The following is an 18,226-nucleotide window of genomic DNA, read 5'->3' on the forward strand; positions in this document are numbered from 1 at the left end:
GGAACATAAAGGACATCAAATAAAACAAGAGTAGGTGAAACATGAACAGTTCCAGAAAATTCTGCAAGAAATGTGACTCCATTAGGCAGATTAATAGAAATAAGTTGAGTCTTTATCAATTGTGTAAATTGGGATCTCAAATATGTCACATGATCTGTAGAACCACTGTCTAAAAGCCAATATGAATCTATGTTACCTGGCTGATCCATCAATGTAGTATTAAAATTGGATACTTGTGTGAAATTTGTGGCATGATTGGTAGAAGGACTAGAAGTGGAAGTAACAACATTCTTCTAGAGTAGACTCAGAATGTGCTGATATTGATCACCAGAAAGAGTGACACTTGAAGCTGAATCCGATTTGCTAGTAAAAATATCAGATGCGTTTTGTGCTACAATATTGGTAGCATGAGGTGCAGGATTTCGTGATTTATATGCTTGTGGAAAACCATAAAGATGAAAACAAGTTTCAACAGTGTGGTTAAATCCACCACAATGAGTGCAAATCTTTGTAAGTTGAGTACGACCTCCACCATAATTGTTGAGAGGAACTCTGCCTCTTCTTCTAAAACCTCTAGCACCATGATTTCTTCGAAAAGAAGCATTATCAGAAAATCCAGCAAAGGATTGGTTGTTATCTGCACGAATTTCACCTTGAAACTGTCGTTCCTGTTGAGTTACCATGGAAAAAGCCTGAGAAACATCAAGAAAAGGCTTAAGCAATATTATTTGGGATCTGACTTGTGAATATTGCTCATTTAATCCCTTGAGGAACCGTATGATATAATCTCGATCACGATAATCCTTCATTTTCAAATATCCACCACATGAACACTTGGTCGAGCAACTACAAATTGGTAATGGCTTCAAATTATCTAATGCATCAAACAGAGTTTTAAGTTCAGTAAAATACTCTGTGACATCTTTATCTCCTTGCTTTAAACGATAGATCTCCTCTGGAAGATCAGAAATCTGAAATATGTCAGAACGAGAGAATCTGTTACATAAATCAACCCAGACATCTCAAGCTTTTTCGATCCATATGATCGATTGGACAATTGATTGTGAAATTGAACGGTGAAGCCATGCATTTACCATATTATTACACCTCTGCCAAGCGAAATAAGAAGGATCATCTTCCAAAGGTGGATCCATGCTACCATCAATAAACCCTATCTTGTTCTTCGAAATGAGCACAACAGTCATGGCTCTAGACCACATATGATAATTGTTTCCATTGAGCAACTGAGGAACTAAGATTGTCGACGGTGATTCGTTTGGATGTAAAAAGAACGGGTGAGAAGGATTTGTATAGAAATCAGGCACCGCCAGAGGCATCACAGGATATCGAGACACCGATGGTGGTTGTGTCACGGTAGCGGAAGCATCGGTGGATTCACCTTCTGCCATTGTAGAAGACAACGAAAAGAAAAATCACGCGTTTCTCTCACTGCGATACCAGAGCCCCAATTTAGAGCTCTGATACCATCTTAAACTCGATGAAACTAACATTCATTTTGGAAAAACCAATCTACTGTTTTCATTTCTCTTCAAAGTATTTATACAGGTGCTGTTTTACATCAAAAAGAAGTAAGGTAAAAGCGCGGGAAAGCCTAACCGAATTATCTAACAAGAACCTAATTCTGTTTTTCCAGTCCACGTGGCATAAGCTTAACAACACTAGCAACACTAGTTTGATCACTATCAGGTATGGGACTTCTTTGTTCCAAGATAAACCACGCTCTAATACCAAGTTGGGAGGCTTGGGTCTCTAACCAAAAACACAGTCTCTATTTTCGTCTCTTATAAAAAAAATCTATATTAGTTTTTTTTCACGGATTAAATTGGATCTTTATTGAATTTCTGAGGGATCATATTTTTAAAGAAATGAGATTGCAGAGAGACCAAGAGTTGACTTTTTTTTATAAAAGACAAAAGTAAAAATCGTATTTTTTATTAGGGATCCAAAAAAGATTTTACTCTAATTATAAATTTAAGAAGGGAAAATGATTATGAGTAAATGAGTTTTGATCTTATCTCGAATCAGGATATGTGGTTGTCATTAGAAATTGTCCAAGGCCACAAATAAATGTTTGGCCGTAAAAAGTTGTTAGAAACAAATTTAATAGTGTTGCATAAAAAAGAGAGTCAGGAGTCTATAGTTAAGAGTCAAGTTTTTATATTACACAAAAAGAAAGAAAGAGTTATGTTAGAGTGTAAAATAAAAAAAATAAAAATGTATATCATTTTAAAGGATGTAAAGTTGTATCATTTTAAGGGTGTGCATGACAATCATTCTATTCTCTGGCACTGTTTCTAAAAAGAAACAATTCTTTTCTATTTCTGTTCCTTGGAACAGTTTATGAGAAAAAAAATGTGTTTGATAACATGTTCTATTTTTATTCCGAGAATGAGAATTGCATTTGATAACATAACAAATAATATAATAAAAAATAATTCCCAATAAATGTAAAAAAAATTCGAATCATCACTTTCCTTTCCATATGGTGTGGTTATGGTGGTGGCGGCGGCGGGGGTGGGGGGTGAAGGTGGTGGTGATGGTGATGATAGCGGTGGCATAGTGGTGGTGGGGGGTGGTCACGACAGCACTAGTGGTACGACGGCGGCGACGACAATGGTGGCGGTGGTCGTGTTGGGATGATGGTAGTGGTGGTGATGATGGTAGAGATGGAGAGTAATTAAGAGAGATAAGTGTTTCTCATTTTGTGTCCGGGAACAAAAAAACAAAAAAAAAATTGATTCTTTTTTATGTTCCCCAGCACAAAAATCAATCTGGTTCATTCCGGGAACAAAAAATAAACTAGTTTTACCAAATGAGTTTTCTATCCATTTCTGTTCCCGAGAATAGAAATTAAAAAAAAAATTGATTTCAGGAAGGTTGTCATGCGCACCCTAAGTGAAAGAAAGAAATAGATAAAGAGGAAGAGAGAGTGGACATAAAAAAAAAAAAAAAAAAGTGTGAGTCACATCTCTTTATGAGTAAAATGACATAGATTGTGTTATTTAAAATGACAAATATTCTTCCTATATATATATATATATATATATATATATATATATATAGTAACGAATTGCTGTGAATGAAAAAAGAAAAGAGGAGTTCTTGTGAAAAGGAAAAATAGAAAAGTGTGAGTTACTGATTAATATTACAAAAGCAAAGTATTATAGTGTACTACCCATCAAAAAAGTTTTCTGGTCCCAATTTATATCATTCTACTTCTCTTATTTCCAACAAATCATCTTGCTCTTATTTCCAACAAATCATCTTGCTGTATCTTGTTCTCTATCCCATTTGTTTTATTTAACCAACCAAAGTTTTTGAATTTGAGTAGCGAGAGTAGAAAAATGGTCTTGATAGACTTGTCCTTTATATGAATCAGTACTTGAATATGAACTGATTGGAATACAAAAATAATTAAATAAAAAACTATCATCCAGCAACTTCCTTGCTTAAGGTCACCACAACTACTATTTTAAAACTGATTGGTGTAGACTTTCCAATTTTTATACAAAAACTTGTAATACAATTTACAACAATGCAACTTTTTGATTTTTCAACTCTCTTTTTTTTTTGAATGTGACTTTTTCAACTCTCTTTGTCATTTACAATAATGCAACTTTTGTCTACATCTTTTACATTTATATATTACCTCGTCAAATTCAAATGGGTGGATTTTTCCATCATAATATCCTTTTATTTGGTTATGAATTTTTTAAAATATTTGGCATTGTGGTAGCATTGAACGGTTGTTCATAATTTGCTCTGTTATATGCATTTTTTCAACTAGCTCTGCACTCTAATGGAATCCCTCCAAATCACTAGGGAACAAATCTTACCTTCCGGCTACTTCGTTGCTAAAAAAAATTGGTTCAGACTTTACAGATTTTTGTATTACTACTTGAAATTAGGGGTATAAATGAGTTAGATCGGCTTACAGGATCTATAACTTAGCCTATATCATATCAAATTTGGCATATTAAATATAGTCAAATATATCAAGTCTAGACTTTTAAAAAAAATTGTTTAAAAAATAGGCTATGTCGGGCTTATAATCTTACAGGTCGGCCTATATTATATTATTTAATTTAAATAATAAAGTTGTATTGTTTTAATTATTGAATGTTTAATAGAATTTAAACAGGTTAATAGACCTAGGCCAATACTTTTATTTTTTAAATATATATCAAGTCAGATTTATAATTTGAACCTATATAAAGCTGACAGGTTAAGCTAGTCCTAAAATATTATATATAGGCTTAGGCTATTTAAGTCAAAGCCTAACCTATTTATACGTGCAATATCACTACAATGATGCAACTTTCTTTATGTAAACATTCGTTACATTTAAAGGAAAGTTATATTTACAAATTTTTTGTTTACAAATTACACTATGTCTAACCGGTCATACATTAATCAAAAGTGTACGACCAATTACACTTAGTGTAACTTGTAAAAAGAGTTTGTAAACGGATCTTTTCACACACATTTATATATGGGAAAAACTATTCTCATGCTACACGAGATAAGTTTTTTCTCCTAAACACCCTTTCGATAATTGTGCCACTTTTTTTTAAGTGGTGGAGCCCACAAATTTATCTCTATGACATGAAATAACTTATCTCTTTTAACATGAGATTTATAAAATCTTTGTATATAACCCTAATCAATGTGTAAAATAAACAGTAACTTGTGCTATCGACTTGCTATTATTTTAGGCTAATTAGGTAAGCAAAATAAAATACTGATTTGCGAATGAAAGGTGCTGATTGACAGCTAATTCTTAGGTGTAGTTGTTAGATAGCATAAGAGATGGGATTGACTGAACGATTACTTTGAAAGTGAAAATGTCAAATCTTAATAATCAACTATCTATTAATCTTGGATTTACATAAGCAAAATAAAACGCTAATTTGCTTATACAAAAAATGCTAATTTGCTTATAAAAGATGCTAATCAGACAGCTATTTTTTACAACAATCATCTTCCTATATCTTGTCTCTATTTAGGGTAGTGAATGAACTCGATTAGAATTTAAGTATAGTGAGTAATAAAGATAAAGATATTCTCTCCAAGAAAATGATGCAGTATTTATAGAGTGAAAAAGATTCTTTTAGACATAAAAAATGTAATTTCATAATCGTTTTTCAGCCATATGAGCCCACAATGACGTGAGACTGCGTGACTACTGATATATATATATATCTCATATGTGGATAGAAAGTGTGAGGTAATCAATAGACTATATATCTTTGTATGTAAGTGGATCTTTTCATGTTGAAAAAGACATAATATAATTATGGAAAAAATGTTTTCGCAGTTAATGCAGAGAAGTTATCTGCATTTATTCCCAAAACGACGTCGTTTTGGTATTAAAATCTTAAAAAATTATAAATATAAAGACTATTATAACCCTAAGATAAATTAAAATTACAACAACACTATGATTTTCGTCCAAAACGACGTCGTATTGGGCTTACTGTAGATAACTTATCTGCAGTAACTGCAGAAAAAACGAACCCTATAATTATTTAAGCAATCATAATTATACAAATGTAGATCAATAATAATAATAATAAAAAAGGATTAAAATAAATAATTATTAATTCACAATTTATATAATTATAATTGTACTATACGATCATGTCATATTTTTTTTAAAACATGATTGAGAAGATCCATTTTCGTCTTTTACCACAAAAATACTTTGGCCTTGAGGAATGGTCCGGTGGAAATGTCGCAAGGCCCGGTCCAAAACAGGAAAAATCTTCAATACATCCAGCGTACGGTGCATATCTGACCAAAAGAAGAAAGTTTTATAAATTTGGAAGATAGAGGTGGAATTTGTGGGGTACCTGCATCATGGGGGTTCTTGTTCTTCTTTCGTTATTATCTATCCTCACTCTATTCATCATCCACAAACACAGAACAAACAGAGCAAGAGCACTTCTTCCACCTGGTCCTCCAGGTCTTCCACTCATTGGCAATCTCCACCAGCTTGATAACTCAGCCCCACATCGCTCCTTAAGCCAACTCTCCAAACGCTATGGACCTCTCATGTCGTTGCGCCTTGGCTCTGTTCCAACCTTGGTCGTTTCCTCAGCAAAAATGGCGACACAAGTCTTGAAAACACACGACCTCATCTTTGCAAGCAGACCATCCTTCCTTGGACCAAGGATATTGTCTTACAATTTCTTGGACTTGGGTTTCACACCTTATAGCCCTTACTGGAGAGAAATGAAAAAACTCTCTATCCTCCACCTCTTCAGCTCTCATCGTGTCCAATCCTTTCGTCCCATTCGAGAAGACGAGGTTGCCCAAATGATTCAAAAACTATCAGAGTACGATGCTTCCCATAAAGTTGTAAACTTGACAGAAATATTGATGTCTTTCACTTGCACTTCAATAAGTAGGATAGCTTTTGGGAAAAAGTATAGTTATGAATATGATGAGGTTGTTGAATTAGGAAGCCACAGAAGGAGCAGATTGCAGGTACTACTCAACGAGGCTCAAGCAATGATGACAGAATTTTACTTTTCAGATTATTTTCCATTGATGGGGTGGGTTGATAGAGTCAGGGGAATTCTATGGCGGCTTGATAAAACCTTCAAGGAGCTTGATGTGTTTTATGAACGAGTCATCCATGACCACATGGATCCCACAAGGCATAAAACCAATGACCAAGATGTAACGGACATCATTGATATCTTTCTCCAGATGATCAATGATCACTCATTCTCTTTTGATCTCACTCTTGATCATATAAAAGCTGTGCTTATGGTAAGCTTTCTTCTTTCTAATGCTTTATTAAAATATATATCTGCAACAGGATCCTTCGACATTGATATCAAATAAAAAGTTTGACACCTCGTCTCATAGTTGTTACAGATTAACAAAACATGGTGTCAATATATTACCAACCATTACTTGATCCAAGTGTCAATAAATTCATTTTCTTAATCTTTGAGTTCAAATCTTAAACTTATGGTAATTAATTAATCACAAAACGTTCAGTTTATTTAATTATATGTGATTATATATACATGCAGAACATCTTTACAGCAGGAACAGACCCGAGTTCAGCAGCAATAGTTTGGGCTATGACAGCATTGTTGAGGAATCCTGATGTGATGAAAAAGGTTCAAGGAGAAATAAGAGATTTATTTGGGGACAAAGATTTTGTAAATGAAGATGATATTGAAAGGCTTCCTTATCTTAAAGCAGTTGTTAAGGAGACATTGAGATTGTTTCCACCGTCACCGTTACTTTTGCCAAGAGAAACGATGGAAAGGTGCACCATAGATGGTTATGAGATTCAAGCCAAAACTCTTGTCTATGTTAACGCGTGGGCTATAGCAAGGGACCCTGAGAACTGGGAAGACCCAGAAAAGTTTTATCCTGAAAGGTTCCTTGGGAGTTCAATAGACTTAAAGGGTAAAGATTTTGAGGTGATTCCATTTGGAGCTGGAAGGAGAATGTGTCCTGCGAAGCACATGGCTGTGGTCACCGTTGAGCTTTCACTTGCTAATCTTCTCCACTCGTTTGATTGGGAAGTGCCTCGTGGGTTTGACAAAGATGACGTGTTAGACACGCAAGTGAAACCAGGAATAACTATGCACAAGAAAAATGATCTTTACCTTGTGGCCAAGAAACACTCTACAATCTCAATCATTTGACCTATCAAGGTCATATAAATATGATTAAAGATCAAATAGTCTCATGATGATGTAGACTTTTTAATTAGTTGGTAATTAATGTTCTTGTTTTTTAGCCTTGTGTTCTTGTATTAAAAACATACATTTAAATAATTATAAGAAATTAATATATATATTTTTGTCTTATACTAAGATTTTATTAGTCTGTTGATCAATTTATACATCTTATTGACTAACAAATGAGTCATTATTTAGCAAAGTATACACTATTTGATGTGACCGATTAATATTTTCGATCCTATTTAATAATGGGAATAGAAACTACGTGCAGAATTTAATTGGTCTAAGAAAGTCGTCTTTCTGGAATAATTAATCGGATGGAGTCTAATACTTGTTCCATTTGTCTACGTAACACACAAAATACATAAGTTTTAATAATGTCAATCAATGGCGTGTGAAAGAAAGCGATTAGCATTAACCTACAAGTCACGGGGCATGCCTAAATTTGTGCCTACATGTATTAAATAAATTACTAAGGTGTTTGGACATCAAAAAGTTACACTAAAATAAGTATATCTCAATTTTATTTTTTGAATCCTTTCTGAACCAAAATTTACGAATATTTGGTATACAAAAAATTTAGCACCAACCAATATTTGTCGCGTTATAGATCATTAGATCATGCCAGAAAAACTATCATTCAATAGGGAAAGGGGGGTGGATTGTATTCATAATAATTGATATGACCACAAGGTTAATATGAAAATACACTCCAAGTATATATGTGTGAAACATTGAGGGAAAAATAAAAACTAAAAAACCGACCTATATAGGCAAACTAACGGTGGTTCAGTGCCATCAGCTACATTTCCAAAAAATATTGTACCAAAGTTTGAATCAAAAGCAGCCATATATATATATATATATATATATATATATATATATATCAATTGCTTCTATAATTTACTGAGATCAGTAGGCAGTAGCTTTGCCATTCTGGCGCTGAGATTGCAATTCATTATTGCGTTGAATCTGCTGTGACTGAGTCTGTGTCTCTTCCTGAGAATGGCTGTTTTGCAGTTGAAAATGTCTAAGCTGACTTGGCTGTTGATGATGCTGTAACTGCAACATTTGTTGGTTAATAGCACGTTGCTGAGCCATGCGACTTGAGAGGAGGGACTCACCGCCAAGTTCTGCAACTGCACATCGTAAGCGCCGCACTTCAGCATCCAAGGTCTCATTCAGAGCTGCCACAATCAAGGAACACAAATGGTTAAATGACTGTTGAAATGTAAACCCTGTCAGATTCAAATGCATAAATGCAGAGGACCCAGCACTTGGAAGATATAGAAAGTACTAACGAAATGTACTATTGCAGGAATTACTTTCATCAGTTCCTTAATCGTCAAAACAAAAATCAATACTCTGCCCAAGGAACATGTACACAACTAAATATATAGATAGACCAGTCCGGTGAAGATATTCATCTCCAGCACAAAATCAAGGCAGTGCAGTGATTTTGAAGGGAGAGGGCGTAACGGAGATATATACTTACAAGTTACAGCTTAAGAGTTGAAAACATGTTTTCAATGTCTCGGAGATGTAGAAGTTTATAGTGTATAACTACATTAATAATGAAATGAAAATCTAGAAATGAGGACACAGCTGATAAAGGTTTGGAGCAAGTAAAAGTTTTGTGGAAAAAATGATTGGAAAACTTCAAAAAAAACCCTATGAGTTTTCTTAATCATCACTTACCCCCTCACAATTTTTTTGAATCATTTACATCCTTATTTAGATTTTTTTTATCACTTACCCCCTCACTTAGGGGGTTAAATGATAAAAAAACTTTAAGTCAGGAGGAGAGTAAATGATTTAAAATTTTAGGGAGGGAGTAAAAGATTATGAGGAAAGTTATAGGGGACTTTTTGAAGTTTTCCCAAAAATGATTGTTAGTTTTACTGTGACTATTTTCCATCAAATAAAAAAAGCTGCAGTGTTTTTGCATATACAAGAAAAAGGAATATTTGAAACTGTACTACTAGAGCAGTAGAGCCCCCTTCCCAGTCTCGTTTTCTCTCTTATTTCTTTATATTTTGGCAATAAAGGCATTTAAGTGACCACACCTATGGAGGCAAGATTAAGAGAATATATGACTAAAACCAGATTAGATTCAAGCATTTCTCATATGCAGATTTAAAGAGGCTACAACATGAAACAGAACATCAGGAAAACACAGTATTAGGGCAAAATGCACTTGGGTTACAAATTTGCAGGCATTTGTCAAGAAGAAATCAAATTCCTTGGTCAGGCAGGCAGATTTGAAAGTTGCAGCCGTGCAGAGATCATTGAACATGATTGGATAGAAGTCACTCTTATATTTGTTAATTGACATCAACCATTTCACAAAGCTGAGAACCAACAAATGTTTGAATAACTATCTTCACACTCGAAAAATGTCATAAAGTACATGTTGTTACTAGCTATTACGCATAAAATCGATTTTATTTAAAGAAAATCAGACATCATTGAACATGATCGATCATTTTGAATCGTAAATCATGAATTGCCAAGCTAATTTTTGAATCGTAAATCTTAAATCATTTTGAATCATAATATTCAGAGACAATAAAAAATAGCTTGATAGTATCATATAAATCATATGTAATAATTCAAAACTAGAAATTGACAAGACAACTTAACCATAAGTCTCACAAAACAAAATCACAAATCATGAGTCATAACTGAGTCTCATAAAGTGACAGCATGAAACCTATGCTTCAGAAGAAATAAAACTTAGCACCGATATGATATAGCCAAATAAGGTGCATGTAAAGCGAGCAAGTGATTGCGTGAAGCCTATGTTTCAGAAGAATGAAAACAAAGCAATGTAATAGCTAAATAGGATACATAGAGTGAGTGAGTGACTATGCGAAACTCCTGATTCAAAAGCATAAAAACAGGACTGTGGAATAATCGAATAGGGTGCATTTAGTAGCACTCCTTTAGTTTACTTTCATTTAATAATCTAAGCTTATTTAACTTTTCAATTTCTTTTATGGGAATTGATGAAAGAAAAGAATAAAAGAATAAAAACTAAAGAATCGTTGAATCGTGTGATTTGTATTTGTAATACAGAATCACACTAATTCATGCATGTATCACGTGATTCAAAGCCATCTCTGATACATCACATGATATGAATACCTGGCTTACCAAATTGTATTGAATCGTGTAATTCTAACAACTATGATATACAGGTTATTTTCTGTACAAAAATGACAAAGTTATCCACTTCAAATAAATAGTTTACACTTTACAGGGTGATATAAGTTAAAGCAGATTTGAGCTAACTAATACACAAAGTATAAGGCAAATGTATACAAATACCATCTTTCAATTGTGAATGTTGTTCCAAGGCTTGAAGCCTCAATTTGTACTCGTTATTCTCAGTTTTAAGCTCTGAATTATCCATCTGAAGACGAGCACAACAATAAAAAGGGAGAAAAAGAATGAATGAATGAATGAATGAATAGTAGCATTCACGACAATAAAATATAATTGACAAACTGAAGAAAAGGGAATATCAGCTCAACTCGGAAGATACGCACCTGTAATTTGGTATACTGAGTAGACAATGTGGTTGTCTCGGCCTGAAGAGTTTGGACCTTATGCTCCAATTCAGAAATGTACCGCATCTTCCGCTCCTTTGAGCGGGCAGCTGATAGACGATTAGCCAAAATCCTAGGCAAGTATTTAACAAATACAGTTTTAGTTTTTTTATCAAAAGAAAATGACTGAATTATGGGCAAAGACAAGGAAAATATCACCTTTTTGCACGCTTGGGATCAGAAATGGCAATTTCAGCAAGTTTATCATTTTCCATTATCTTCTTTATCTCCTCTGAGCTAAACTCACCATTCCCAAACTCCATACTGATATCAGATGTTTTACCATCTACTGAATCGCCAGGCGAGTGTTGACCAGCTCGATTTTGCAAAGGAGGAAGATTAGGTGATCCATCTTCAACACGAAAATTTTCCAAGGAACTGTCCAATGAGAAACTTCTCCGGTGTCGGGCACCAGGTGCAATGTCTCCATTAGAACTCCTCTTGACTCCTTCCCTCCTCTCTTCCGAACAGCTTGAACTTGCCCCCCAAGCACCGGTTGTTTTTCCATTTACATAACTCTCAACTTCATTGTCACTGCTTTCAACTGTCTTGGAACCACTAGTTCTGCTATCTTCCATACCAGAAAAATTCAGATTATCAATGTTGTCCAAACTCATATATGCACTAAATAAATCATCCAGGGCATCCTCTTTTCTCCCATCCACAGGTTCTCCACTGAAGCCATCAACACAATCCGTATCCTTAATTGGCTCCTTCAATACTAGCTGAATTGGCTTCTCAAAACCTTTGTTTTCTCCTCTAGAAGGAGCATTGTCAGCAGGAACCGACTGAGGGAAAGACTGAATAAAACCAGAGATTCCTAAGGGGGAATCACTGCTAGAGCGCCTGTGTCCTTTACGAGGTGGAAGACAATGACCAAGCTGAACCTGATGACCTCGGTTAGGGACCGGGGCGTGAGAGGTAGCCAAGCTTTCCTCCTTAGACACATCAGATGCCGTAACGGGTTCACGATAAGGGGAAGGGCTCAATGGGGGCAAGGAATCCAGAGAGAAAAATGAGGATTGAGACAGAGACCTGGAATGGGATGACCCAGGACTCAAATTATGAGAACGCAAACGCTGGGAACCCAAATGGGATTGGGATTGGGATTGTGAGGCTATAAATTGGGGATAAGGAGATGTAGGTGAAATATTGGTATTGGGGTGAGAGGGTGGTATACCAGAAATTTTCTGGTTCTCAGCAACACCCATTTGATTGATATGCATAACATTCAATCGGTTCGGGGGTCTAGGAAATGCAGAACTAGTTCTTTGCATACCACTTTGATCAACACCTTCCATTATTGACTCACAAACCTTTCTACACTCACAACTATCAATCAATCAAATAAACTCATGAACATGAACAAAACCTCAAAAATCCTTAAATTCAGCTCGTCTACTCAACTAAAATTGCAAATAATTTATGAAAGCTTGCACTAAACACAGTAGTTCCTGTACCTGGTCATTGTTGTGCTTAAAAAGTAAAAACCCTATCTTGCATCAGCACGATGAGAAAAACCTGACCCAAAACATGGAAGGTAAGTATATGTTATATTATAACATAGTGTGTGTGTGTCGCACGCGTTTTACTACATAAGAAGGCACATAGGAAGATTGTGTAGAAGAGGTTTCCAGAGGAACCACATGAGCAGTTGAAAAGTGTCAGAGAGTGTTTGGACGATGAAGATGACTATGTGGTTGTGTGTGTTTGCAAGTAATGTAATTAAACGTTCTTTCTCTAATTGCGAAAATTATTGGGCCCTTTTGCGTGTCAACTTCATTGAGACGCCGATTATGTTTCTTTTCCTTTATTTACGGATTGTATTTTATTTTTTCTTCTTTTGGCTAAAGATATAAATCATTCTTTATTTGTTATTTAATTGATTTGAAATCTAAATGTATTAGGCAACTTTCCCTAAAGTCAAATTGCTTAACAACTTTACGTTTTTGGCTTTTTGGTAGGTAAACGCGTTTCCACACAGCACGTTACTAATAAAATGCCTTCATATGAGTGAGTACCTGAAGTAAATGCATATTTTTATCTCAATTTGCTAGTTTGATTTTTTTTTTTTATGGTGATTGATAATTTGATAGTGGTATTTTATTGATATAATGGGAATTGCATAATTTTATTAAGAAAAGAATCAGGTGTATTGTGCATAAATTAATATTGAAATAATCTTAGTAAAAATTCATGCATAATCGTAAATATTGTATATATATATATATATAGTATTCTCTTCATCTCTTGTAACGATTTGCAATTGATGGCAATATTACCTTGATAGGGTTTTCCTTTTCAAAAAACGCTCTGCTAGGGTTTTCCTTTTCAAAAAACGCTCTGCTAGGGTTTTCCTTTTCATGGAGGAAAATATAGCTACTGAAGGCCAAACTTCAAAAGAAGAAGAAGATCTACTACGTAGGAGTAATAAGAGAAATAAAGATGGAGATATGGTGTTTACTGAATCACAGTCTAGGGTTCCTAGACATGAATCTTGGATGGTTGACGACGGTAATAAAAAGATGACTTGGCGAGAGATGCTCATGCAACACAATGGTGAAACAGATGACTGGGAAGGAATGGATTGGAATTTGGAAGAAAATGTTGATCAAAGTGCACCTGCCGAGGAAGAGGATGTGAATTATGGTGGGATTAAAATGTGGACAGAGGAAGATGGTAGAACTCATTTTGGTTGTACTAGAAAAGCAAGAACAAGAATGCTGAAGGTTTGGGAAAAAGCTCTCATTGTAAAACTACTTGGAAGGAATACAGGAGTGGCTTTCATGAAAAAGAAGATTGAAATACTATGGGCTAGAGCTGGAAAGATTAACGTTACAGATGTAGGTAATGGATTCTATGTGGTGCAATTTAGCAACAAAGATGATCTTTTTTTTGCTCTAAATGGTGGTCCTTGGATTATTTTAGGCCATTATTTATCACTCCGACGTTGGGAGCCAGCTTTTAGACCAAATGCTGCAAGTGTGATGAAGATTGCAGCTTGGGTGCGATTACCGGGTATCCCACTGGAGTATTATGATGAAGCCTTTTTCCGCCGTATTGGTAACTGGCTAGGTAAAATGTTGAAGATCGATAAGACAACTAATGAGCATGTAAGAGGACAGTTTGCTCGAATTTGCGTGGAACTGGATCTTGCTCAGCCTTTGAAGGGTGAATATGTGTTGGACGGAGCAACTAAACAGATAGAATATGAAGGTTTAGGCCTTATTTGTTTCCATTGTAGGCGCTATGGACATAGTAAAGATTGTTGTCCTGAGATACCAGTTGAAGGAAAGGATAATCAGCAAAATCAAGACGGGAAAAAAGATGAGGCTGAGTTTCAGAAAAATGGATTAGGTCCTTGGATGGTGGTGCAACGTCAACGTCGATCAAAAATTCAAACTCCAATGGCGGACAACAGGAAGCAGGAACCGGTTCGAAGGGAATCAAGGCGTAATCAAGAGAGTAATCAAGGGAGTAATCAAGGGAATAATCAAGGGAGTAATCAAGGGAGCAATCAAGGGAGTAATCAAGGGAATAATCAAGGGAGTAATCAACCGCAATCAAATCAGCCGGTTATGATTGATAATCAATCAAATTCCCGTTACGCTGCTTTAATGGGCTCTAATGAAGATGATATTACTCATGATATCCCAGCGACTAATCCGGATGCTGTTATAAATGACGTCAATATGGTGGGCTCTCCTGTTAATATTGATATTAGTACATCTCAAGGGTCCAAACACAGAAACCCTAGAAGCCGTCCTAATGTTGAATTACAGGAACACCCCAACCGATTTACGTTAAGTGGGATTACGACAGGTCATGAAAAAGAAAATCAAATAAATGGGAAGATAGTTGACAGAGGTACCTCAAACAATAATACAACGAACTTGAGGAGGCAAGTTGCGATTCATAATAGTAAGGACATTGGAGGTAAAAGCGGTGGAGATTCCATGGTGGCTAGGAGTACTGTTGCTGATTATAACAAAGATTGTTATCAAATGGAGGTGGATAAGGATGGTCAAAATATCAACGGCTTAGATCATGGCTTGTCCCAACCAAAAGCGCCTGATCCAAGTAGAGATAAAGGAAAGCATATCCCAATAAACCATAAGCTCAATATTGAGGTGGAGATGATTTCAGAATCTGAAACTCAGTGCAATGACAATGGGATGGCAGTGGACCCACAATCCTGCCAAATTACCATTGATTAATGTCTTTAGTTACATGGAATTGCCGCGGGGCGGCTAAAAAGTGCTTCAAATCAACGTTTCAAATGATGGTTCGAAGGCATAAGATTGAGGTGGCAGCTATTCTTGAACCTCGAGTAAGTGGTTCAAAAGCAAAACAGATAATAAAAAAGCTGGGTTTTAATAATTCAATAGTGGAGGATGCTCATGGATTTACGGGAGGTCTTTGGTTACTATGGAATAATGATAGGTGTCAGGTTCAAGCATTAAAACAGACCCATCAATTTATTCATGTTCGTGTTACATTGGCAGATCATCAAGCTTTTCTTTATACTGTTATCTATGCAAGTCCTAGAGAAGAAATTCGGAAGAGACTTTGGGATGATTTACTTCAGTTATCAGAAGATATCTCGGTTCCTTGGTTAATTGCAGGTGATTTTAATGAAATTGCCTTTCCAGGTGAGAAACGTGGTGGTGCTCCAGTTGATACTAGCAGATGTAATAAATTTGCTTCTCTTCTAACTGATATAAAGATGATTGATCTTGAAGGAATAGGTTCTAAATTTACATGGCGAGGACCAAGATTTCTTCATTTAGATAGAGTCTTTAAACGTTTAGATCGAGCTTGTAGCAATGCTGAATGGAGGTTGATGTTTCATGAAGGCCAGGTTCGAGTGCTTCCTCGTATTAACAGTGACCATAATCCTATCCTTATTACCTTAGAGCCAAGCAAAGTTGATGGGGTGGAACGCCCTTTCCGTTTTCATTCTTTTTGGTTGGATCATCAATTTTTTAACAATTTCATCAAGGAAAACTGGCGTCAGGATCAAAGAACAGTTGATAGTCTTCGTGATTTCACTCCTCTTATTAAGCAGTGGAATAAAGATGTGTTTGGTAATATCCATCATAAGAAGAACAGGTTGATTGGTAGGCTTGAAGGTATCCAGAGGGCAATTTCTGAGCAGAATAAAAGCCATTTGGAAAAGATTGAAGGCAAGATAAGGGGTGAACTTGAACAAGTTTTAGAACAGGAGGAACTTTTGTGGTTTGAAAAGTCTCGTGCTACTTGGATAGCTCAAGGAGATAGGAATACAAAGTACTATCATACGAAAACAATTGTTAGACGTAGAAGGAGCAAGATCTTGGAGTTGAAAGATGATGCTGGAAACTTGATTAGAGAAGATCACAACATTGCACGGGTAATAAATGCTTACTTCTCTAAACTATTTTCTGAAGAAAACCATGATCGTCCTTGGGTCCAGACTCTTTGGCCAAAGGTGGACGATGAGACTGCTGTTAACTTAGGTGCTCCAATTTCAAAAGATGAAGTCAGACGAGCTTTCTTTTCTATGAAAGATTCGAAAGCTCCAGGGGAGGATGGCTATACCGCGGCATTCTACAAAAAGAACTGGGAATTTATTGGTGAACAGATTTGGAGAGATATCAAGTATTATGCAGAAAACCCTTCCAGCATTGAGGAAGTCAACGGTACTCTGATCACTTTGATCCCCAAAGTTCCTAAGCCAATGTATGTTTCTCAATTCAGGCCTATTTCTTTGTGTAATGTCATTTATAAGGGTATGAGCAAGATCATTGTGGATAGGCTTAAGCTTACAATGGAGAATTTAGTTTCTCCTTACCAAGCTAGCTTCGTGCCAAATCGTCAGCTTCAGGATAATATTATAGTAGCAAAGGAGCTGGTTCATTCTATGGGGAGAGTAAAAGGAAAGAAAGGTACAATGGCAATCAAACTGGACCTTGAAAAAGCTTATGATAAACTCAGTTGGAGTTTTATCTATAAAGTGCTTATTGAAGTTCAGTTTCCTGATTGGATGATTGGTGTTATAATGGCTTCTATAACTTCTAATCGTTCGAGGGTCTTGATAAATGGTGTGGCTTCGGATTGCATAGTTCCTCAGAGAGGAATTCGTCAAGGGGATCCAATATCTCCTTATATTTTTGTGTTGTGTGTTGAGAAGCTTTCCCACTTGATCGCTGAAAAAGTGACTATGGGTTCGTGGAAGCCTATTAGAGTCTGCAGAAGAGGGCCGAGTGTATCCCACCTTTTATTTGCAGATGATATCATTCTCTTTGCGGAAGCAGATATGGAGCAAGCTAAGGTGATTATGGATTGTATTAATCTCTTTTGTGAGATGTCGGGGCAAAGTGTTAGTGCAAATAAATCTTTGATTTATTTTTCCCCGAATACTGATACTCAAGTTGCTACAAGGATTGTCAACAGAATGGGCTTTAAGCGCACTTCTAGTATTGGCAGATATTTAGGCTCTATTGTTAAACAAGGGAGATATATTAAAGCAGACTATGGAGCTATCAAGGATAGGATACGTTCAAAACTGGATGGTTGGAAAAGCCATTGCCTTTCTTTTGCTGGTCGAGTTACTTTGGTGAAATCGGTCATTGCTGCAATCCCTTCTTTCCATATGCAGAATGGTCTTTTACCAGTAACGTTTTGTGATGAAATTGAGCAGATACAAAGGGCTTTCATTTGGGGAGATCAGGATAGCAGAAGGCGGGCTCATTTAGTAGCTTGGGATCAAATGTATAAACCCAAAGATAGAGGTGGTTTGGGAATAATTAACCTTCGACTCCAAAATGAAGCTTATATTCATAAACTGGCGTGGAAGGTGTTAACTAAGAAAGATGATTTATGGGTTAAGATTTTAGTAGC

General features: G+C 35.8%; 3 protein-coding genes across 4 annotated transcripts; 1 reads left to right on the forward strand and 2 right to left on the reverse strand.

The window, feature by feature from the left end:
- Positions 1-293: 293 nt before the first annotated feature.
- Positions 294-1,409, reverse strand: LOC133300927 (uncharacterized). Its single transcript, XM_061500513.1, has 2 exons — positions 1,095-1,409; positions 294-971 (listed from the first exon to the last, which is right to left on the reverse strand). Exons 1-2 carry the CDS (start codon positions 1,407-1,409, stop codon positions 294-296), a joined length of 993 nt encoding a protein of 330 aa, XP_061356497.1.
- A 4,437-nt stretch (positions 1,410-5,846) lies between these two features.
- Positions 5,847-7,810, forward strand: LOC133300945 (cytochrome P450 71A1-like). Of its 2 annotated transcripts, XM_061500540.1 has the most exons (3): positions 5,847-6,359; positions 6,489-6,798; positions 7,068-7,810. In XM_061500540.1, the coding sequence occupies exons 1-3, from the start codon at positions 5,881-5,883 to the stop codon at positions 7,692-7,694; spliced, it is 1,416 nt and encodes a 471-aa protein (XP_061356524.1). In that variant the 5' UTR covers positions 5,847-5,880; the 3' UTR covers positions 7,695-7,810. The 2 variants fall into 2 exon arrangements, with proteins under 2 accessions (XP_061356524.1, XP_061356517.1); XM_061500533.1 differs by having other exon boundaries at positions 5,847-6,798.
- A 564-nt stretch (positions 7,811-8,374) lies between these two features.
- On the reverse strand, positions 8,375-13,044 carry LOC133300936 (bZIP transcription factor 29-like). Its single transcript, XM_061500524.1, has 4 exons — positions 11,504-13,044; positions 11,285-11,417; positions 11,064-11,148; positions 8,375-8,920 (listed from the first exon to the last, which is right to left on the reverse strand). The coding sequence occupies exons 1-4, from the start codon at positions 12,643-12,645 to the stop codon at positions 8,646-8,648; spliced, it is 1,635 nt and encodes a 544-aa protein (XP_061356508.1). The 5' UTR covers positions 12,646-13,044; the 3' UTR covers positions 8,375-8,645.
- Between the last annotated feature and the right edge of the window lie 5,182 nt (positions 13,045-18,226).

Source organism: Gastrolobium bilobum, unplaced genomic scaffold (assembly GCF_033153095.1).
Source record: "Gastrolobium bilobum isolate Gb01-03AN ecotype WA unplaced genomic scaffold, APGP_CSIRO_Gbil_v1 utg53088, whole genome shotgun sequence".
Classification (NCBI taxonomy): Eukaryota; Viridiplantae; Streptophyta; class Magnoliopsida; order Fabales; family Fabaceae; genus Gastrolobium; species Gastrolobium bilobum.